Raw genomic sequence first — 23,434 nt, forward strand, 5'->3', positions numbered from 1 at the left:
GACAGTATTTCTAGATGGAGGGCTGCAGCTAATTATTTGTTAAATATGTACGAACATAATTATAACAAGAGCACAAGATGGTTTTCACATTTCTAGATTTATCTAACCAACACTGACAAACTCAAACTTTGAGTTTACGATGACAAACATTAGTGAACAAGCAGAAGAGCAGCAACGTTCTGAAAGCCGCTCTGGTTAGAAACAGTAGCTACAGAGGCTCAGTATCAATGTCCTGCATCTCTTTCTGCAAGAGGAGGAGGAGGATGTTTATTTCTTCATCAGCCACCTCCCTGTATTGGCCCAGTTTTTATGTTTTCTATAATCAAACATAAGCAAAGACAAACTCTACATCACAAATGATCGACAATGAAAACTTGTAATTGGTCCAAACGTGCGTATGAATCTGTATCAAAATGTGACTCATTAAATAAAACAGAATGGAGAACATTAATGAGCAACTATAAAAAAAAAAGAAACCTTTGAAAATGTCTGACACCAAAATGAACCGTTGGTACAGTTCAGTGTTTGTGTTGTTTCCTTGTTAATGTTCAGGTCCAGTTTCAGAAGTCTACAGCTCCATCAGAGCTCTGATGTCATGAATGCGAGACGTTTTCCTGTCCGTGTTTGTGGAGCCAAAAGCTTTCTCCACCAGGTCCTGCTTCTGCCTCTGGATCTTCACCATGTTCTCCTCGACTGAATTCTTCACAATAAACTGCAGCAACACACACAAAATGAAAATAAACACACAAACTAAATATTCCTCGGTGAACGACCTTTCTTGTGTATCCATCTCTATAGTAAAACTGATTGATATGTTTATAAGAAATCATTTGAAAATAATAATGATGATAGATCACATAAATCACAACACACAGAGCAAACATTTCCCGCTGTCAGTAAAACAGACAGTGCAGAACTTGCTATACAACTTTCAGTGCAAACCCTAAAACAACTTTACAAACATGGAGTCTGAGTTTTCTGACCTTGGTGACGACGACTTTCTTGTTCTGGCCCAGACGGTGGCAGCGGTCAATACACTGCTCCTCAGTGGCTGGGTTCCAGGCCTAAAACACATGCAATCACACGTACGTTTCAGACCACAGACACTTAGGATCCCTGCAACCATACAACCTATCTGTTGGCGTGAGAACCCAACTGTGGAGCAGTTTATCGCTTAAGATTTGACGGGCTACATCCAATGTGTTTTATAAAACTCACAAAGCTTTTAAGATACAGTACACAGTGTTTTATTTTAGAGTATAACTTCCACTACCAACACCTTGTTGACATTGGTACTTACAGGGTCCATGAGGAAAACACGAGAGGCGGCGGTCAAGTTGAGCCCCACCCCTCCAGCTTTGAGTGACAGCAGCATGATGGCGGGGCCATCGGCTGCGGAGCTCTGAAACTCCCGGATCACCTGCGTCCTCCTCTTTTGGCTCATGGTGCCGTCGAAACGCACAAAAGTGAAACCATGTTCTCTGGTGAAGTGGGAAGAGGACGAAGATGAGATGAAAACAAATAATAGGAATTGTTAAAGGTTAATTAGGTCAATGTGAGAAAGTTTTTAATCTTTTCTCCTTTTCTGCTGGATGACTTTGGTGTAAACTTCACTGTGTAACTGCAACATCCTCCCTGCACTGTGCAGAGACTGCTCAGACCCTCAGGCTTTCTCTCCCAGCCCGTGTCTTAACAAACCTTATAGTTTGATTCATGTACAGTCCAGACCAGGTGTTTCATTTTGTTATTCGATGACTGTGAAATAATGTAAATGGAGAAACTTATATATGTTTTACCTCTAACCACAATTTTCCACCACAATAATGAAATGAATGAGTCAGAGGGGAGCTACATTGTGAGAGGTGTTTACAGTAGAGATATCAAAACAACCCAACCCTGGCGCAGTGTGATTGTGTGTGTGTGTTACCTGAGTGGGGTCTCCAGTATGGTGAGGAAACGTGTGAACTGAGAGACGACCAAACTTTTAATGCTGCCGTCTTCACTTCGCAGCCTGAGCAGGTTTTCCATCAGCGCCTGCACCTGCAGAGACACAGACAAACAACACCGAGGTCAAATGGTAACGTACCATTTTGTGACACTGCCGGTGTGAATACTTTTCTCGTGGCTTCTGAGTAAAGAAGAAGAGAAAGAGTCACAAACGCGACCAGGATCATAAATACAAACACTTGAGGCCTTTTTGATTATGTATGAAAGGAAGGAATTCATTTTCAATTAGAAGGATTTAAAAACAAATTTAGGAGACATTTTTAATCATGATGTTGATCATGTGAAAGGCAGAAAAATATAAAATATTCATTAAAAAAAGAAATCATTTCCTGTGCTGATTTAAGCATCAATGAATCAATATGGTGAACAATTTCTGTTACATATAATGTTAAGATGCAGAATGTTTTAAGTTACTAAACTGATTTACAGAACTGACTCGATTCTGCCACAGAGCATCGATTCAAACACAATTTTCTTTTAGCTTTCAAATGAATTATTTCCTGCATTTTCATAGTCTACAGAATAATTATCATTATCTGTTTGGTGGTTTTAGCAGTGTACCTTTGAGCTTGTCCTCCACCTCTCAGACTTCATACTGTTCTCTTCTTCCATTTCCTCCTGTGGAAACTCTACAAGCTCCTTGGTCTTGATCTCACTTCGACAGAGAGGACAACGTGCCGTCTCCTTCATGCACATGAACAGAAATGAACAGCTAAATAATCATCTTATATTTTAGAGTAAACTTTTTCCAATGAGCTCAAATTGTAATGTAAGCACAAGCCCTCCTCTCTGTTCACGGCAGCACATGTACCTTCTCGGTGCTGATGACCTGTGCGATGCAGGGCCGGCAGTAAACATGTGCACAGTGTGTAATGACGGGGAGACGGACCGAGTCCAGACACACAGAGCACTCTTCATCAGAGCCGCTGGCCAACACCAACCGCAGCTTCTCGATCAGACGCTCCCGCAGCTCTGAAGGCGTCGCTGCCGCACCTACAGACAAAGTGAGAGCACGGAGAAGGAATATTTGATTCAAATACAAATCATTTCCACACAGTGCACACAGAGCATTATAGTTGTAATATACAGTTTAATGATTTTAAGTGTTAAAGTTCTACTGTGAATCTAAAATTCTCACTAAGTTTTTTAAGCAAGAGGACTTTTTAAAAACAGAGGAAAAGGAGCTTTTACCTAAATCTGAGGAAATCTTGGCCAGTAGATCAGGGTGGCAGCAGTGTTGTCTTAGCCTCATCAGGATGGCCAACACATCAGCATAGTTCCTCAGCACTGACCCCTCTGTTACATATCTACACACAAAATTAAACAAAACAATATATCAATACAATCCTATTCAAAACGCATTCATCAACAGCCATGTGTTGCAAGTTCACACACACACACACACACACACACACACACACACACACACACACACACACACACACACACACACACACACACACACACACACACACACACACACACACACACACACACACACACACACACACACACACACACACACACACACACCTGCCGATGGTGTTTCTTCCTTCGTTGCGTGCCAGCTCGTACTCCTCTCTCTCTTGCTGGCTCAGCTCCACCTGCTCCACATATACAGTCTTCTCAGGCAGGGACACAAGGGGGCGCCCATTCGCCTCACTGCTCTTGGTCCTCCGCAGGGTGATGCACTTCACCAGGGTCTGAAGGTTCCTGCACACAGCATCATTTTAGAAATATTTGATTTGGCTCCAGTCGCCTCTGTCTGTTTCTGGCAACTGTAACCGTGAATTTAAATGTTATAAATGAATAATATTTGAATGGAATAATAATCCAACACAGATATAGCTTCACTCAGACTTCCAGTAAATGGCTCCATCTGTGGTGTGGTGTACAACCCTGTAGCAATGTAATATACAGTATGAGGGAACACTCACTGCAGGCCGTCCCTGTCTCCCTGAGTCGTGGGTCTCTGGATCACTCTGTTCCACCACTCGCGTACATCGAATGGCTTCAGACGTAAGAAAGCCACCAGCATCCACAGGTCTTTCACACTGTTCTGGATCGGAGTACCTGGAGTATTTTGTGGTGGTTGAAATGAATAAAAATATTAAAAATGACAGAGAGAGAGAATCTGCAATAGAAATTAAGAAAACAAATCTCCTGTTTATAGTGATCAGTCTGACCGAACCTCACACACGATCAATATAAGCGGTTTCCACTTTTTTTGAATAGATGATGAATAATAATTCTCATGTGCTGGGGTGTTTACAGGCTGGTGTACCTGACAGAATCCAGCGACGGTTTGCTTTCAGGTCCAACACGGCTTTACTCATCTGTGCGTTTGGGTTTCTTATGATGTGTCCTTCATCCAGCACGACCCTCAGCCAACTGATCCCGTGGAGGGGACTCTTATTCTGAAAGACAAACAAATGCATTTTATTTGTTATTTAAAGAAAATAAACTGATCTCGTACTGGCGTGAATTGAAACATATACTTAAGATGCACGGCAGCCATTCAATTATCGGATAACTGTATCGAAAGGAACTAATGAACAGTCTGAACTTAATAAAAGTTTATTTTCTGTGAGGACATGTTGCGGCCACTGATGTACACATGATTCACATACGGCAAAGTCAGCAGACAGAACGTTGTACGTGGTGATCACCACATCCTGGGAGGACAGAAACTTCTTGCTCCTGTTGCGCTCCGAGCCGTAATACAGATACACGTTGAGCTTCACACTGGGATGCACGTGCTGCTCAAACTGCTCCTGCACTCACACACAAAAGACAGAGGAAGAAAACATGACGCGTGACTCCTCACGATCATTTTCAGTGTGTGCCAGTTACAACTTGCACTTTTAAAAGAGGACTGTTCCACATGATACAAGAAAATGATCAAGTCCTTGCATTTGAAAACATGCAGATTAATTTGCAGTTGACAACTGATCAATTGATGGATTCATTTTTTCTTTCTAAATGACTGTGCGTGTGTTGTTGTTGTTGTTGTGTGATTCTGTGTTCTTACCAGCCAGTTGCTGAGCACAGAGAGCGGACAGATGATGAGAGTTGTTCTTGTTGATAAGTCATCTGCACTTTGAGGGAGGAGGGATTCCACACCTGAACATATAACAGGGACACACGTCTCCAAGAGTTCAACTCCACTAAATTAAAACCAAAACATTCAATTAGAACTCACTGGCTGTGGGAGTGGCCTTGTTGGCAGTTTTCCTTTTCTTCGGGGCTGTGTCTGATGCTGCCCCACCCAGCGCTGCAGCGAAGTCCAGATCCTCCAGCAAAACTGTGGCCACTGCATTTCAGGCAAAACTCATTCCAATGATTTTATGCATGAGTTCTATATATTTGAATCTGTGTTTTCTTTTTATCTATTGTTTAGTTTTTTTTATTAACAACAAAGATTATGCTTAAACTGTAAAATGTCAAGCCTCAATTACATTTCTGTGTCAAAAGATAACAATATATCAGTATAAGAAATGTATCAACTACTTAATATTGTTATCACCCCTCCCCCCTACAATCCATATTAGTCGGGCTCTACTTTAAACAAACAAAAAAAAAAAAACAGTATTAAGTGAAACCTCCTAAACAACAATTCACTGGTCACACATAGCCTCTAACATGCACAGGTACAAACTGTGTATCGAACCTTTACTGGGCTTTCTCTTGGTGGCTTTCATCTTTCCTTTGCTAGCACCTGTAAATGGAGAGGTCAGGTACAAATGTTTTTAAAGACAGAAGTGCGTAAACAATCAAGGGAAACACTCAGAAGTGAAAAAGTATAAAATAGTATAGTATGAAAAAATAATAAATATGGAGTTCACTGTCAATTCTTACTTTTCTCAGACTCACACGTTCGCTCCACGATGTCCGGTATATCAGCACAGATCACCTCTGCCTGAGAACTGACCCATACAAGAACATCATCCAGTCATGTCACAATAAACACAGGGCTCTAAACATTGTTATATTTTACAGAGCAGGTGTGAAGATGTCAAATATTAGAATTTCCACTATAATAGTGATAATATCATGCCAGCGTGACATATTCAATTAAAACACACTTACAGGTCTGAGCTCCTTCCTGCTCCATCAGTTGTGCTGCTGTTCCCTGAAACAAAGACCCACATCACCTCTACTGTTAGAGCTCCTATACTGTTTTCTTAAGTTTAAGAGATGAAGAATCTGCAGCTGCAAATTGATGTGAAGTGTTGTGTACCTTTTAGTTTGGAGAACATCTGGGGTTTGGTTTTAGCTTTAAAGGGTGAGGACCCCTTTTCCTGCAGAAAATGTAAACAAACACTTTATAACGGCTCACAACAAGTCAGAATGCAAACCGACAAAGACCGTTTCCATCTGTCCTGAGAAATCTGATCCTAAGTGGACAACTCTAAGTTCATCTGTTCGCAGCTGGCATTAGAACATGTCCACACTTGTACATTGAGCTGACCACTTATGATCGCATCACTCAGGACGGATGTTAAATACCAGATCTGAACGAGGTCATGTTAAACACAGCTACACTTACACATCTCTCCACAGGCAGTGGCTTTCCATTGTGAAAGTTGGTGAGGATCAGAGCAATGGTTGTCAGAGTTTTTCCCTGAAAAACACAAAGAAGGGTTGTCAGATACAGTGTGTGTGTGTGTGTGTGTGTGTGTGTGTGTGCACATGTGTGTGTGTGCACATGTGTGTGTGTGTGTGCACATGTGTGTGTGTGTGACTCACCAGTCCCATGTCATCTGCCAGTATTCCTCCACGAACCCTCTCTGGTATTTCTTTGGCAGAGAAAAATGTGAGGGTATTGTAGTACAGCTCCCCTCTCTTCTCCCAGAAGGGCGGAAGCGTAGATTTGTTTTCTCGGGCACACATCCAGGACAGTGCCTGCCTCTGGTGCGGCAGGAGAGGAGTGACCACAGACTGCAGAGAAAGATGCAGAGACACTGTCAATGTGTTGAATGTACAGTAAGACTTTTGAATATTGTTTTCCATTTTGTGAAAATCAAGGTTTAAAATGATAAAAATATAAAAATCATACCATTGAGAATAGTAAGAAATACAAAGTAAAACTAGTTTCTGACCACAGATACATCCAATCAATATCATGTACGCACCTCAACTGCTTCTTTCTCGCCGTCTTTACTCTCCATCAGACCTTCAAACAGATTATCAAACGCATTCTTCAGCTGAAAGAAAAAAGATATGCATAAAAAAATGATTTAATCCTTCCCACAAATAATACGACTGCAAATGTGTCTCTCCCCATCTTTTTAACATGGAATTTATACACAATGAAATGATGTGTTCTCTAAGTAGACATCATTCACTGACTTGGAAAAGGGTGAATGGGGCTGTTTTCATTGCCATTCCTCACCCTGAACATCTGTTCTTGCTCTATGTAAGTGCTCTGAGTGGGTACGATCTCCTGTCAGGAGTGTGTAACTGACTGATAATCGCAGTTTATCTTTGATATTGAGTCAGTAAACTTTCAAAATATGAAGAATTCTCCACAGAGTTTGGTGTATTTGTTACAGCAGCATCTCTTCTGGTTCAGGAAGCAGGGGATCGTGGGTAATAACCATCATTCTGTTGTGTTTTAGTTCAGTGACTTTTTTCTCGACATAAAAATCTCTTAAACCCAAAAGAATAAATCACCAAGTCTGGCTGCAGAGGGCGCTGTTGCTCTGTAAAAGTTACATAGTGCTTCATTTTAGGAAACAATAAACCTGATTCTATTTTCAAAAACTGACACATCATTTCAAACATTTCATTAAATGCTCTGTAAAGTTTATGCTAATACCTTTACGAATTGAAATTGAGTAGCTTACCTCTTCTGCAGTCAGTGGGATGGTCAAACCTTTCTTAGATGCGCTGGATGTTTGATTCGCACCTGCGATCAAACACATGCAGATAAACACACAGTTAAGAAGTGAAGGTAGTGATGTGGCTGATATTTGTGATAGACAGACAGGCACTAGACTCAGACACAGTTCCTGTGTATTTTCTCTGAAAAATACAAATATCTCTGACGTAGTACTTAAGTTAGCTACGTGCATCAGTGCGAGGGGGTGGGTGAGGTTGGATACCTGTTGATTTGCTTCCACCTGTGTTCAGCCGATATCCACGGCGTGCCATTGATTCAATCACGGCATTTTTGTTCTCTTCTCTTCCCCAGAACGACAGCATCACAGGCATATTGAACTTGTTCTTCGTGCCTGAGTACACCACCCTGACACAGCAGAGACACGAGGAATGATACACACACACACACACACACACACAAGCTCACAGGTGCTCGGAATGAATGATTAAATGAAAAATAATCTCAGATCTAGAAAATCTAATGTCAAAGCTGTCATTTTTTGGTCAGGTATTAGTGTGGAATTTTCAAACACAGATATGACACTGACAGGCCAGTAACCATCTACTACTCACCCCTCTACTTTAGCCAAGTTACTGTCCATGACATACGCCATAGCTGCTGCCAGCTCCCGCTTAATGTGTCCCACCTGGCTGCCATAAATGTTGGCGACCATCACCGCGTTACGGTCGTATGGATTGTGCGGCTCGCGCACTAAACCAACCATTTCCCCTTGATTCACCTGTAAAGAGAAATAGTCGGTTTAAGTGTAGCACCTGTCACGGAGCAAAGTCACAAAGTGCTTCACAAAAAAGGTAAATTAAGGAGACGATAGTCAAGCAACGCATTTGGAAAACTAGACCATGGAAGACTAGAGCAAAGGGACTTTAAATAAATGAGTAGTTACCATAAGAGGCAGAAGAGATGAGGGAGGAATGGAAAAGAGGATAAAGGGATGTGCAGAGAGAGAGATCCGGTAGAAGGGTGAGGATGAATAAAGGGAAGGGAAACTGTGGGTTGAGAAATATGAGACAAACAGAGCGTGATGGGTTGATCAGAAGACCTAAATGACCGGCTGGTGATGTACAAGCAGGTACACACGTGCCTGACCATGCAGTGTTCAAACCTTAAAATGAATCCTGAACTTAATTGGGAGCCTGTGTAAAGAATACAGGACGAGTGTGAAGAAAATGTTTCATTCAGAGGACGTCAGCTGAGTAGCTCTGAAAGTGGTGTGAGTGAGCAGTGAAGTGATCAGTGCAGCTCTGTTCTGGCTCCATTTGTGAAATCAGTGTGGTGGATGAGCAGTAGAGAACCCTGACTGATCCTCACCACCCCTGTGTAAAATCTGAGGCCGACCACGGTGCCCTGCAGGTGTCCAAACAGCACGCTGCCATCTGCGTCCGGCTCCTCGGCCACTGCGGCTCTGATGGCCTGGGAGAGGGTCTCAGCGTTGGATTCATGGGGCTCTGAGAAGAGGTCGGCCTCAGTATAACCACCCCAACGAAAGTCCCACGTGTGGAAACTCATCTGGACACCTGGACAAGACACGGAGACAGAGAGAGGGATGGAAGTTTGGACAGGCAGCAGAGATCAGCTGACAAGATAAACAACCCCCCGGTCGGGGATGGAGCTGTGGGATCCAATGACAGGAAACATCCAGGAACCAAAACTTTACAACACAGGAAACAGGAAACGTTTAGGCAGGTGCACAATTTATAGCTTTGAGGGTTGTAGCTACAGAAAACTAGCATCACCGAACCGACAAGGTAACACAGTCAACTGGACAAGTGACCGAGCATTCACAACAAACACTCGTCAGTAGAAGTGAAGTTCAGCCTGACAGACGGTTTGAGATGTTAGCATTAGCTTGCGGTTTGATTTAACGTTAGTAAGTTGTTAGCTAAGTTAACCCTGCGCTGTTTGGTCTGCGGCTGCGTTCACACACACAGCTACAGAGAAAGTGCACACGTGGTTTCACTGTTGTGTAACTACTCGTTCTTACTGTTTCCTCCTCTGGATCGTAGTTTGTTTATTTCTGCTGTTTGAGCTTCTGTCTCTCTGTTGCTCCTGGATCCAGGAGTCAGCTGCAGTTAGTCTGAAACGTCCGGTAGTAGCCTTCAAAATAAAATCTAATTCGTGATTTTTTTTTTTTTTAAGGATACAAACTACAAATTCTTTGTTTATGGGTCTGTATCTAGATTTATAAAAATAACCTACACTACAAAACATGTCTGGTCTGTATAAGCATTTATTATTGGTGTTATAGTTGTATCCCATAGCTTCTGGTAGTCATAGCGAGCAGCCAAGTAAAACATCACCAATTACTAAGTGTATTCATTTTATAAATAATCAAAGGTTTTTTATTTTCCAATATTCATTAAAATGCACTTTTCTCAGTTTTGACATGGCAGATTGTTAATTAAGTCTATAGACTGGCTGCAGTTACAGGTGATAAACCCCACCTCCTCCATGTTAGTGGATGGAACATGGACCAAACTAAAAGGCTCACGTCGAATAAACTTTTTTATTTCTGTCATTTTAGGTAGTGTGATAGGAACTACTGATGTTCATCCAAGTGGCGTTTTTTCCATTAAAGTTTATGTGTAAATAATAATAATATAAATGTGAACAATTGATGCAATAAAATCAGGCAGTAATGTCACGACTGACAGCCGAGACTGACTCGCAATTAGTTGAGTGTGCGTAATGGGTGGGACCTCACTACCTCTGCCAATCGCGGCTGCACAGATTCCAAATGCAAGATGGTGGCGTTCATGTCTTGGATATTTTTGGCTTCGTATCTGGACAGTGAGACTCAGTGGAGACGTATCGTCCATTTGTATACGCAGCCAATGGTTAATTCAGAAATTATTATTCGAATATGAATCAATAGTGGAAATAATAATAGATATATTTATTTGTATAATGGTATGGATATATATGAAAGTCTGAAACAAATATAGTTTTTGAAAATATTGTGCTTACTAAAGTTTTAACTTTATTTTGAAAACTAAGGACACGCCTCCTGCACGTTTACGCGGCCTCTGAGTTTCGCGCACCAGGCGCTACGGAAGCCGCGAGCTCCCGGTTCCTCGGTTGTTCAGTCTACGACTTTCCGGTTCCTCTTCGCCTGGTTCCTCTCCCGGGCCGAGCAGACAGAGAAGCCCAGGCCCAGAGCCCACTCAGGGGGGTGGGAGAAGCTGGACCAAAGTGACGGTAGATAGTTGTTTTCACTCCGGTTCGGGTCTGTGAAACCTCGGCGTCAAATCTGGAGTTTTGAGAAGCAGCGGAAGAGACGCGGAGGAGTTTTGACCGGGGAGCGGTTGATACTTCGCGGTTGAGAGGAACCGGTGAGTTGAGCTTCCCCCACTGATTTCACTCAGTCTGATCTGAACCAACATTGTGCTTCATCTACTTACTTCTGACTTTATCCAGACTGGGAGGGGTTCACTCCGCCAATCACGTAACAAAGACACTTTTCCTGTTTCCAAAAACAAAGAGACATCCACAGATCCTGGTGTTTGCGGCTTCTGCTGCTTTTTCGTTTAGAAGAATGGATGTGTTCATCGTTAATAACACGTGATGCACGAACTTAACATGTGTGATGACATACAGCAGAGACTGGTCTGCACCATTTCAATCGACGGGCCTTTAAATGTCTGGTTCAACACAAACAGCAGCATACACTGTTTCCAACATGCAGTGAGGAATGATGGGTATTTTTCCAGCTCTCACTTATAATGTTACTTCACTTTTGAGGTTTATTATTCACAGAAACACCATGTTTCTGTGAAACAAGTACTTTTGACACTTAACCGCAGTATAGTTTTGTACTTTTACTCACTGTAGGATTTTGATTTAAAGGTCCAGTGTGTAAGATTTAGGTGAAAGGGAACTATTGGCAGAAATGTAATGTAGTTTAATTTAATGATGTTTTCAGTAGTTTGTTTCATCTCATTTTCATCTCTAAATTGTGGTTTTCTTTACCCCAGAAAAGACCCTTTATATTTAAATACTTTATCTTTACATCGAGGGGACCCTCTCTACGGAGGCCGCCATGTTTGTTACATTAGTCCAGACTGAACAAACTAAACACCTTTTTAGTTTTTATGACAATTAAAGGCTACCTCGGGTTCTTTTTCATGTTTGGAAGGAGAGGGTGAGGTGAGGGGTGTTCAGCTGCAACATGCAATTTCATCACTAGATATCACAAAATTCTACACACTGTTCCTTTAAAGACTTCCACATGTAATAGTACTTAGATGTTGTTATAACCACGTCAGACTAAGAGCAGCAGTGATCTGGCTCAAAGCTGAAGTATTGAGAAGAAATCAGACATGTCCTGTTAAACCAAAAGCTTAGTTTAAAAGTTAAAGAAAGTAAAAGATTTATTGGTTGATTCAAAATGAGAGCCATTCACAGACATATCAATGTATCTGCGTTTATGTTTCCCGGTATGAAAACTTAGATATTACACAATGAAAAATAAAAATCTGAATTTTGTGTTTTCTATGTAAAGTTTATCGTAAAACTGTTAAATATCAATCCTCGATCACAGTCCTTTGTCATAAGGGTCCACAATGACACCTTGGTAATCAAGCCAATTTTTTTTAAATATCTATGTTGGCTGATATCTGTATGAGTCAGGGTCTTGTGAAAATACTGACTTATTCCTGGAAATGCAAAGAAAGTTTCAAATATCTCCAATAATTAACAATTGAATTGGTGCAAAACAATGATTGTTTTGCTTGATCCAGATTTTCAAAAGTGGAGATTTGCTTTTTTTTGTCAGATGTGTGATATTAAACTATTTTGGGATTTCTGTAAATTTTAGTCAAAACCAGATATTTGAATATGTGACTTTTGGTTCTAGAAAACTGGAACAGTGACTACATTTATACGGACGAAAAAGACAATCAAGCAGATGGTAACTGCCGTATGTCGATGTCACAAATAGCTGTGAAAACTCCAATAGGACGTTATTAGGACGTTTCTATGTCTACATAAGTAGAGTAAGGTCGGAACACTACACATATCTTAATTATTATTTTGAGTTTGATCTGATTTGGCTGTTAACACGGCAGACTCTTTTTTAATATTAGAATATTGGTGTCCATGTAAATGTGTCTAGCAGTGTGCGTTTCAATGGGAGAGTTAGGACTCTGTAGCTCTGTATCTCTAAATGTGATTTCTCAGTCCAGACTGTTAATCCCGCAGAGACACTGAACCAGACATTCAAATTGCTTCTTAGACTCTGAAACTGAAACAGACTGGTGCTTTGAGTCTCCTTCTGTACCTGGGCCAAACCGTGGAGTGAAGAGGCGACAGTTTCCTGGGACGTTGGGTTTGCCAGGTTGGAGATTTTGATCCGTGGTGATGTTGACACAGGGCTGAGGCAGCTGTTTGAATAACAGGATAAGGTGTTCAGTGTGGGTGTGCAGCTGGGCAGTATGTTTACGCTTCATTCACTGCCTGACCCGTAATCAGTGAAGTGACTTCACAGGCTACTGAGCTCAGACTGTGTGTGTCTGTGTGCACATATATGGTGCACGTGTGTGTTTTTGTCTGATTGTATGAACCTTGTGCTTCTATCACTGAATGAAAATGAGGTGGAAGTGGTTAGCGTGTGTTTTTGTCTGTGCAGGCTTTATCACTCCTTCCAGGAAGTCCTACACAGAATTTCCTTTTATAGAAGCCAAATACAAAGGGCTTGCTGTCCACTTCCTGTAAACAGCTTGGCCGCTGTGTTTGCAGTGTTCTGGTTGGTAGAACCCCCCCCCCGCTCTTTTGGATCGCGGGGAGTTCCAGGATGAGGAAGTGTTCCTCCCCCAGTGGTGCATGGCCAAACTCAGGGAATAGAAAGTTCTCTGACACAACGAGAAAGCGAGAGAACGAGGAACCGAAACTATGAAGGGAAGGGAGATGTGACAGGCTCTGAGGCAAGGCCATGATGAAAAAGCATGGATGTCGTTTGGATGTGAAACTGTATGATTGGTAACCAAGGAAGCAGAGACATACATGTGAAGGTGCAGCCTTCAATTAACATATACTCAGTCCAATCTATCATTTGACAAACTGCTGTCTGGCTGATTTACTACTTGTCTTTATAACTGAGAATTCAGTATCTTCTGGTTCTGAGCTCCACTCCCTCCCGCTATCCAGAGATGAAGCCAAAGTATCCCAGACACAAAATGCTGTCATCTTGCACATTTACAGGGGGGGGCGGAGCTGTGTTAGCGACGTCTCACGCTCAAAGACTCGGAGCAGGGGGTGGAAATGCTGGCCTAGCTCTGCTCAACATGTCACTGGGTTTATGTTGCTGTCGAGCAACTTAATCCAATAATGGTGTCAGTAGTATGAGGGCGTGGACCGTTACACAAACACAAGCCTGCAGTGCTGATGTTTGCACCTGTCTGCTTCCCTCAAAAGATTCCGCCGCAGCACTCAGAAAACTTAGCTCAGAGCTACACGAGAGGAGTTCAAGTGTTCACAATGCAGCGCCTGTTGGGAGGGGGAGTGTGAGTTTAAGAGCAGGGCGTGTTGTGTGTGTGTGTGTGTGTGTCAGTGAGATGAACAGGAGAACACGCCTGCTGCAGCCCTGCAGCTATGGAATTCCTACGCAGAGACAACTTGTCTCAGCCTGGCGAGCCATCTCCCCCCACACACACACGAGAGAGAGAGAGAGGGAGAGAGACTTTGAAAATGCACATTAAGGCTGGACTGGGTCTAATTTTATCCAGCCAGGGCAAGAACACACTTGTCCCATCCAAGCTCACTGAGGAATGAGGCAGCCTGCTGCGACCTGCCCTGAGAATGGTGAAAAGACAGAGTGAGAGAAAGAGACGGGGGAGGATACAGTGAGAGCTAAGTAGATAAATGAGCTGTTAAGAAGCTGCACACACTTGCTGGGAACACGGCAGTTGTTTTTATCGTTTACCTGGTCTTCTGTGAGACGCAGAAAGAGGCGACAAACAGGTGAGTACGTGGCAGCTCAGATATGAGGCAAAGGAAATGAAAAGACATTTGGAGGCACAAAGAAAGCTCAGCTAGTGTCTCACGTTCTGTAGGTGGACGAGCTCCCAGGGTTGTGTTTTTATAACGATATGATTCTTGCCACGTTGGAAAGTTGGAAGTTTATGGGCAGTATGCGTGAACTTAAGTGTGTAAACCTGATACATGTAAGCACATAGCTGTCAGGTGAGTGAAAATGATTGCACAATGGTAACTGGGATAGTTTCGATCCCAGTGGAAGAACACAGGGAATGTGTCAGATATAATGCAGCAGGGTGGGGAACAGTGTGAGTCGAGTCAGTGCTTGTGTGTCTGTAGCTTGTGGCAAAGGGGCTCGGTTATTGAACATAGGTAAAGAATCTCTGTCACACATCTTCACACCTGAAGTCGTCTCAGTGGAGCTGCTGCAGGAGGAGGGTTTGTGTGCAAAGATTTGGTCTCAGCCAGACCCGAGCCATGTTTTCATGTTCGGGTTCAAACATGAGCAGTGTCATCGGTGGTCAGACACAGGAAGTGAGGAAACCTTTGTTTGCTTCCTGTTTCCTGTCTGTGATGTCAGCAAGAATGTAGGTCGTGGGCTCAGAGTGAATTGAACTGCGTCCGCTGCAACATATGAAGGTTGACGAGTTTGTGTGTCTGTGTGAAGATGATCGTTTACAATCACAATATGTGGATCAAACTTGAGTGTGAAGGAAATGCATCCTGAACATGTGTAAAAATAACAACAGTTAAAGTGTAAGTGCTTCATACAAAATCCTTTACATGTAAAAGTAGAATCCTATTGTCATAGTAGGAAAGTTCAAGTGTCGTTCATGTTTTTTATTCTTTTCTCCTCTTTTTTGACACTGAAGGCTCAATAACAGAAACACATCTCTGCATAACACTTTTCCTCAAAAAAAATTCAGAAGAAACCTTCGCCAAGGCCCAACAGTCCCCTCCAAGCAACTCACTCGTTGCCACTTTTCTCAGTCTCTCTCTCTCTCTCTCTCTCTCGCTCTCTCGCTCTCTCTCTCTCTCTCTCTCTCTCTCTCTCTCTCTCTCTCTCTCTCTCTCTCTCTCTCCTTCCTCATTCATTTGAAAATGGGAACGAGACTCAACACATCACTTTTGCCCAGTCAGAGCTGCTTCCTGCTCACACTCTTTGTTCCCCACGCTGCAACACTGATCTGCACATATAGACCTGGATGGATTGGTTGGGTCGGTGTGAGTCAGTCTTTAATTTGTTGTCAGTTGTTTCTTTGTTTGTGTTACTGGAGGCTCAACTTTACTTGATGTACAGTTGTCCCTCACAATCAATCAATCAAATTGTATTTGTATAGCCCATATTCACAAATCACAATTTGTCTCATAGGGCTTTAACAGGGTGTGACATCATCTGCCCTTAACCCTCAACAAGAGTTAAAAAAACAACCAAAATTATTAGAGAGTATAATTTATTGAGCGTTCCACAACAGACTTGCTCTGTGTCTTGAATGCATTCGAATTTCTGCATCCAATCCCAACTCGGCAGGTGTACGTGTGTGTAAATGTGTGACAGCGGAGTGTGTGAGGACAAGCCCCCCGCCCCCCCTGTCAGGATGAGCAGCCAAGGAGGAGGAGCCAAGGACCCCCAGTCAGCCAATCACAGCTCTCGGCCGTTGCCGTCTGTGCCGGAGGAGAGGAAGTCCAGAAACAAGATCATCTCCATGTTTGCCTCAGAGAAAGGTCAGGGATTGGGAGAATACACACACACACAGACACACACACAGACAGTAAAAAGACTACATTTGTGGCAGTGGATGACCAACACATTGACCTTTGTCTGCAGGAGGCAGGAAGAAGGACAAGGACAAGGACAGACCTGAGATTTCCTCCCCATCGGACTTTGAACACACCATCCATGTGGGTTTTGATGCCGTCACTGGAGAGTTCACTGTAAGTATAGTCACATGACACTTTGTTGCACCAGTAAGAAGTAGTTTGTGTACCATGGTTTTTAGATGACCTCCCAGATTAGAGAGCAACCAGCTATATGATGAAACTCTTTAGCAACTCTTTGCTTTTGTTTTATGGATAATTCCTTTTATATAACAATTTCCATTTGTGTGTGTGTTTGTACAGGGCATGCCAGAGCAGTGGGCCCGTCTCCTTCAGACCTCAAATATCAGTAAATCTGAACAGAAACAAAATCCTCAGGCTGTCCTCGACATCCTCAAGTTCTACGACTCCACCAGTGGAAAACAAAAATACCTCAGTTTTTCCGCCTCGGGTCAGTTCTCTTTTTGGTCAGCTGGGAAATGACATTCCAGAGTAGTTACTGTGCAGGCTATCATCTCTGTCCTGACACTGTCTGTTGTTTTATTTTGTCTCTTTCAGATAAAGACTCACAGTCGGTGAGCACCTCCGTTTGTTGCTTCTGCTCTTCATCCATTACATCACATTGAATGCATTCAGTCAATTTCATTCTCGCTTTCTCTGCATGTGTTTGCTGTTGCAGCCGGGCAAGCAGGGTACTGTGACCTCCCCGACCAAGGGCGGCGACGATGATGACGACGACGATACACCACCTCCAGTTGTGGCCCCACGACCAGAACACACAAAATCAGTGAGTCGAGACGAAAGATGTGACTGGAGTAGCACTGGAGAAGACATTGTTATTTTATATATGTTGTGCAAACTTGTCTGGAAGGTGCTGTTTGTTTGGCCTGTAGTGATGCAGGTTGCAGCTTTCTTTCTGAAACTGTAAAAGGGACCTGCAGTCACTCAGTCTGCTGAACCTTGAGGCTGCACTACAGTTAAAACATTATAAAAATTATAATTCGACAATTGGTGAAGCTCGATTCAGTACGTAGAAGCCACAACTACAGTTGTCGTACTTGAGCCAGTTGTCTGAAACACACTGTTGTTATAATGCGTTGATGATTCCCAGCCACTGCGCTGGTCGCCTGTTTATTCAAAGTGTATTAATATTGAACATATCAAAAGCCCAAATTACTTGGGCCTTTGATAATACACATGCCAAGTGTGATGCATTTCACATATGGTCAGATTTCTGGAATTAGTAGATATTCCAGAAATATATAGAAATATAAAACCACCCAGTCATATTTTATTTCAGGCATTTATTTTATAACCCAGAGTGAATTTTAGCTTATTACTATAATCACATTCAGCCACACACAAAATATGGGAGAGGTCATCAAAGGTCAGCGTTCCTGAAATTTCTCTTGCTGTGCTGTGTCAGGTGTACACAAAGTCGGTGATAGATCCACTTCCTGCTCCAGAGGGTGATGCCTCTAAGGCCGCTGACAGACAGAAAAAGAAGGGAGGCAAAATGACTGATGAGGAGATCATGGAGAAACTAAGTATGAATTCCAGGAAGAGCCACGTTTATTTCAGGCTCCAGTAGAGCTGACTCAACAGTTTTTATTTTTGGGAATCTTAGGAACCATTGTCAGCATCGGAGATCCTAAGAAGAAATACACTCGCTATGAGAAGATCGGCCAGGGGTGAGTCACAGATGTGTAGGATGGAGGATGAAAGGAAAATGTAGGAAAGACACTTTATTTCACCTCTGACTGTTTTTCGAATTTCAGGGCGTCTGGAACAGTTTACACGGCCATCGATGTTGCCACGGGACAAGAGGTAAGGTCACTTCATCCTGTGTCTGTGAAAGTGCCATATTTGATTCACAGATTTTGTACGCGGCTTAATTCACACTTTTCTAAATGAAATGAACCACACACAGTTGAACTGCTTGCTGCCATGTTTCAGTATGAGATACTGGATGTAATCGCTGTAGGTGAAGAGCAGAGCCAATTATACTCCTGTGAGAGCAGCATTTCATGGTCAGACAAATCCTTGGACCAAGCAAAAATGTTTCCAGGAAAAGATGAAGACCTCAGACCCAATGTTCAACTCTTATCAGAGCAAATACATCTCCATGAAAAACATGTCAAAGAATCTATTTATCAATGTTCTGTCCCAGCTAATTATATATCTCCTGAATTTGGCAGTCCTGTAATCTACTAACAGTCTATACTAACAGTATATACTGACAGTATAAGCAAGTAGCATTGCAAATAATTGAATTACCTGGATGTATGCTGTGTTTCACAGGTGGCCATCAAACAGATCAACTTGCAGAAGCAGCCGAAGAAAGAGCTAATTATCAACGAGATCCTGGTCATGAAGGAGATGAAGAACCCCAACATTGTCAATTTTGTAGATAGGTAACCCTGACCCCACACATGCAGATGTACGATAACGTGTACCGAGTGTGAGTCTGATTGAGTTTGTGTGCATTTTCAGTTTCCTGGTGGGGGACGAGCTTTTCGTGGTGATGGAGTACCTGGCTGGTGGCTCGCTAACCGATGTTGTGACGGAGACGTGCATGGACGAGGCTCAGATCGCCGCTGTCTGCAGAGAGGTACGATTCTTCTGAGACCCCTGAGCTTTCACAAGATATCAGTGAAAATCTGTCAAAGCACATAAATCAAGAAATCCACCGACAGAGTCATCTCAGACGAGGACTAGAAAGGAATAGGAAATGCCGGCCTCCACTCTAGCCTTACTTTTGTCAGGGAACAGGATACTATGGCTGCTAGGCATGTGATATGCAGATGTGTGATTTATATGCTGGACTACTGACGAGTTTTAACATTTAAAAAAAAAAAAAACCTTTATAACACGAAAACAATGAAAAAGCATCATGTTTCCTTTAAATTATTATTTTTTTTACCATTTATTTACCAAAAGTCAAATTATTAAAAGTCATATTAAAACATTTCTGTCATGCTTCTATAACAGTGCATTAAATTTAAAGATTATTCACCTCCCTCTCTCTCTCAGGTCATTCAGGCTCTTGAGTTTCTTCACGCCAACCAGGTCATCCACAGAGACATCAAGAGTGACAACGTTCTGCTGGGGATGGACGGATCAGTCAAACTCAGTGAGAGAGAGAGAGAGAGAGAGAGAGAGAGAGCGCACACATGCAAACATGCACAGACCCACAGACACATATCTGACTGAATATCACACTGTTTTCATTTTACATGTGGTTTGGACTCAACCCATTTTCCCCTTTCCTCTCTTTGCAGCTGACTTCGGCTTCTGTGCCCAGATCACTCCAGAGCAGAGCAAACGCAGCACCATGGTGGGGACTCCATACTGGATGGCGCCAGAGGTGGTGACCAGGAAAGCCTACGGACCTAAAGTGGACATCTGGTCTTTGGGGATTATGGCCATAGAGATGGTGGAGGGAGAGCCGCCGTATCTCAATGAGAACCCTCTCAGAGTAAGTGTGGAAAGAGAGGACAGGTTGAGAATTCATTCAGTTCAATTTACAGTTTATAGTTTCAGAGAATACCTTCAAAGATTTATACTTATTTAATAACTGAAACCAGTAATTTTAGTAAAATATTCATATGTGCATGTTAGAAGTTGAATCCCAGTGAATCTGAGGATCCCCTGACCTTTCCTCTAGCACCACCATGAGGTCAAATATTAGATTCTTCAATTTATGATGAAACACCTGCAAAACTAATGAGATTCCCTTCGGCCCTTAGTCTTGTCTCATGTTTTTATCACTGTTTCTATGTCACATTTTACAACTGTGATCACCAGGTATCACATTTGATCTTTAGTATTAGATCATTCTAGAAATGTCTATTCATGTAGTAAATGCTAAATATATAATGACTACAAAGATTAGTACCGTGAGGAATCTCAATGGTTGCTTCATGATTGTATTCTGTCTTAGGCGTTGTATTTAATCGCCACCAATGGGACCCCCGAGCTGCAGAGTCCAGAGAAGCTGTCTCCTGTCTTCAGGTCCTTCCTGTCGCGCTGTCTAGAGATGGACGTGGAGAAACGAGGCTCAGGCAGGGAACTGCTGCAGGTAGAACTGACAGACACCCTCATACTGCCTCAACTTATCAATACAGATCACTCAAAAGCATTTTGCACAACTAACTTTCACTGTTGATTAATCCGCTGGGTTTGATTTCTCCTCATTATTATCATTATAAAGCAACCGGTTGATCGTTTTTTCACATAAATTATAAATTTAGGTATGTAGCTTGAGCCAGCAGCTGATTACAACCCCTGTTTCCAGTGGTTGTGCAAAGCCTAACTAGCTGTTGCTTTATATAACATGGCTAGCATCAGTCTTCTCATCTAACTTCTTTGTTTGCCTGTCTGTCCATAGCATCCATTCCTGAAGCTGGCTAAGCCTCTGTCCAGCCTCACCCCGCTCATCCTGGCAGCCAAGGAGGCCATGAGGAGCAACCGCTAAATCCCAGGCTCTAAAGACGATAACTAACACCAGTAACATCCAAACAAACCAGCCAGCATCCTCTACTGGTCTACGTATTATGATGATCGTCAGTAAAATCTCCACTCTTAGCAGTTGAAGCCATATTTATCTTACCGTTGTGCCTCGTTCCAAAGCTACACGCAGCCGTGCTGAATTCCATATTCGTTGCAGTCGTAGCTTCCAACACCCGTATCTCACTGAAAGTTAAACCATTCCTGTAAAGAGGTGGGACTCCAACGTTAGTCTGGTTTTATACATGAAACTTTTTAATGTTATTCAGTGGTAGATGGAAAATGTCCTTATAGCTTCAACCTTCTAACGGCAGTTTTGGCTGCTAGCAGGCACCAAAACATGCCTCTGCAATCAAACTCTCTGTGGGATCCTTTAGAAACTTCACAAACCGTCTGATGTTTATTCTTCAATGCAGTGTTTTGTCTTCATCTCTGCCTTTTGCAATAGATGCCTTAGTGTGTGTGTTGGTCTAAGTACCAGAACAATTATGTTTGAAATGATCTGTTGAACTGGAGGAAAACCTTTTTTTTTTGTACATTATAAATTGGTAGTTTCCTGAATTTTTAAATGTCTTTTAAAAAGTATGTATATCGTTGTTTTATATTTGTGACTAACACAACAGAAGATTTTTTTTTTTTTATACCAATTCATTCTTACCTCCCTGAACGGTGTGCTTGTGCACTCCAAACCCTAAAACTGTATTGATAAGCCCTAAGAAATTGAGCCAGACCTGAGTCAATCAGTTTTAAATTTGATTAGTTTTAACGTGAGTTTGTTTTACACCTCGATTTACAGCAAGTTTAGACAATCGCTGAAAAAAAATCACAAATGGACCTTAAATGATTTGTTAGCGTAGAACAAGCTCTTTGTTGGGTTGAAAGTCCTCTTCCATGGAGCCTGCCATGTTTCTACAGTAGCCCAAAACACAGTAGATTATTTTTTATGCCACTGTAGTTTCTCATGCACACTCGGAACGAGCGAAGGTGAAAGGAGGAGTTGTTTGCAATCTGCCTTCTCACCACCAGACGCTAACACTGGGTGCATGCAACTATCAACATCACTATTATGTGGCTTTTGACTAGAACACATTCCATTTATACTGTATGTGTGATATGAATGATTGAAGAATTTAAAAAGAATGCATCAAGGCTCATCATGAAAACACAACTCTTCTACTGTCAAATAAAATCCATGCATGTAAATTATTAATAAAGGCGGACCTGAATAGACTTGTGTCTGGATTCCTGAATGGGGCTGCTGGACACGGGGTCTGGATCCTGGGTTATTACCTCTCAGGTTATTTTCTCTGTGTTTGTTTGTTTGCAGAAATTACTCAATCTAATTCCATGAATTCTTTTTTTTTTTTTTTAGAGTAGTGGCTCATGACCCAAGAAAAGACCAGTTAAAGTTTGGTGGCCGTCCAGATCAGGGAGCAGATCAAGGAGTTGTCTCTCACTGCATGACCACATCTTTTTCAGCATTTCCGTTGTTTTCTTTGAGAATAATTCATGGATCTTCGGGACTGATATTTGATTGTGTAAAATCCTGTGAAATTCCAAATAAATATCCAGATCTAGTGAATTTAAATGTGGTTTCGTAAGGGGACTGTTTGGTCTTGGTGGAGGTATGAGCTCTAGTGCCCTTCTAGTTTCTTGATGCAGTGTCAACCAGAGAACTACAGAGAAATGAAATGCACATGAAACGAGGATGAGAGAAGGTAAAGACAAAGAAACTTCAGAGACAGACGCAGGGGATCAGAGGTAGACTTTTTTGTCTTTTGACACAAGAGGGCAGCATTCATCTTCTCACTGGATTTAATGTGCTTGAGGAAAAGTACAGACACAAAACATTGAAGTTATAGTACCACATCAACTTTGCTGCTTCAGTAAAAGATCAGTAGGTACTTGCTTTTAAATATATTTAAAATATTAAAAGTACATGTAGAGTGTATCCGATTCTGTAATGCGAGGATCTATTACATGACTAATTGAATCTCCATCCATCCTACAATCCTGCTACAGGAGGTGGGATTTAATGTCACCTGCCTGCTCTGATTGGATCAATGGACCCATTCTCCTCTCGTTCATTGATTGCTTTTAAGATTTTATTAAAAAAACAAAACAATGTGAACGTGTCACACAATTCATTGCGAAAACGTGGTGGAATGGAAGGTACACATATTTGCTGAAATTCGTACACGGAGTAAAAGAACCTGAAAATGAATC

The 23,434-nt window shown here is 42.2% G+C and overlaps 2 protein-coding genes across 6 annotated transcripts; one reads left to right on the forward strand and one right to left on the reverse strand.

The window, feature by feature from the left end:
* Positions 1 to 78: 78 nt before the first annotated feature.
* Positions 79 to 11,426, reverse strand: hltf (helicase-like transcription factor). 2 transcript variants are annotated; one of them, XM_069536372.1, is made up of 25 exons: positions 11,311 to 11,426; positions 9,221 to 9,426; positions 8,464 to 8,630; positions 8,115 to 8,257; positions 7,857 to 7,918; positions 7,143 to 7,214; positions 6,757 to 6,948; positions 6,557 to 6,631; positions 6,248 to 6,308; positions 6,097 to 6,139; positions 5,866 to 5,933; positions 5,678 to 5,725; positions 5,210 to 5,320; positions 5,039 to 5,130; positions 4,638 to 4,781; positions 4,292 to 4,424; positions 3,945 to 4,080; positions 3,541 to 3,720; positions 3,199 to 3,314; positions 2,819 to 3,000; positions 2,569 to 2,691; positions 1,928 to 2,040; positions 1,301 to 1,481; positions 984 to 1,064; positions 79 to 712 (listed from the first exon to the last, which is right to left on the reverse strand). In XM_069536372.1, the coding sequence occupies exons 2-25, from the start codon at positions 9,416 to 9,418 to the stop codon at positions 569 to 571; spliced, it is 2,865 nt and encodes a 954-aa protein (XP_069392473.1). In that variant the 5' UTR covers positions 9,419 to 9,426; positions 11,311 to 11,426; the 3' UTR covers positions 79 to 568. The 2 variants fall into 2 exon arrangements, with proteins under 2 accessions (XP_069392473.1, XP_019963813.2); XM_020108254.2 differs by lacking the exon at positions 11,311 to 11,426 and adding an exon at positions 9,894 to 10,010.
* On the forward strand, positions 10,923 to 22,438 carry LOC109643219 (serine/threonine-protein kinase PAK 2-like). 4 transcript variants are annotated; one of them, XM_020108256.2, is made up of 15 exons: positions 10,923 to 11,241; positions 16,413 to 16,606; positions 16,710 to 16,816; positions 17,003 to 17,150; positions 17,258 to 17,274; positions 17,379 to 17,486; positions 18,126 to 18,246; positions 18,327 to 18,390; positions 18,478 to 18,526; positions 19,001 to 19,113; positions 19,193 to 19,310; positions 19,733 to 19,832; positions 19,981 to 20,177; positions 20,643 to 20,780; positions 21,090 to 22,438. In XM_020108256.2, the coding sequence occupies exons 2-15, from the start codon at positions 16,429 to 16,431 to the stop codon at positions 21,174 to 21,176; spliced, it is 1,545 nt and encodes a 514-aa protein (XP_019963815.1). In that variant the 5' UTR covers positions 10,923 to 11,241; positions 16,413 to 16,428; the 3' UTR covers positions 21,177 to 22,438. The 4 variants fall into 4 exon arrangements, with proteins under 4 accessions (XP_019963815.1, XP_019963817.1, XP_019963818.1 ...); XM_020108258.2 differs by having other exon boundaries at positions 10,929 to 11,241; positions 16,440 to 16,606; XM_020108259.2 differs by lacking the exon at positions 10,923 to 11,241 and adding an exon at positions 14,475 to 14,866 and having other exon boundaries at positions 16,440 to 16,606.
* The last annotated feature ends 996 nt before the right edge of the window (positions 22,439 to 23,434 follow it).

This window comes from Paralichthys olivaceus, chromosome 12 (assembly GCF_024713975.1).
Source record: "Paralichthys olivaceus isolate ysfri-2021 chromosome 12, ASM2471397v2, whole genome shotgun sequence".
NCBI lineage: Eukaryota > Metazoa > Chordata > Actinopteri > Pleuronectiformes > Paralichthyidae > Paralichthys > Paralichthys olivaceus.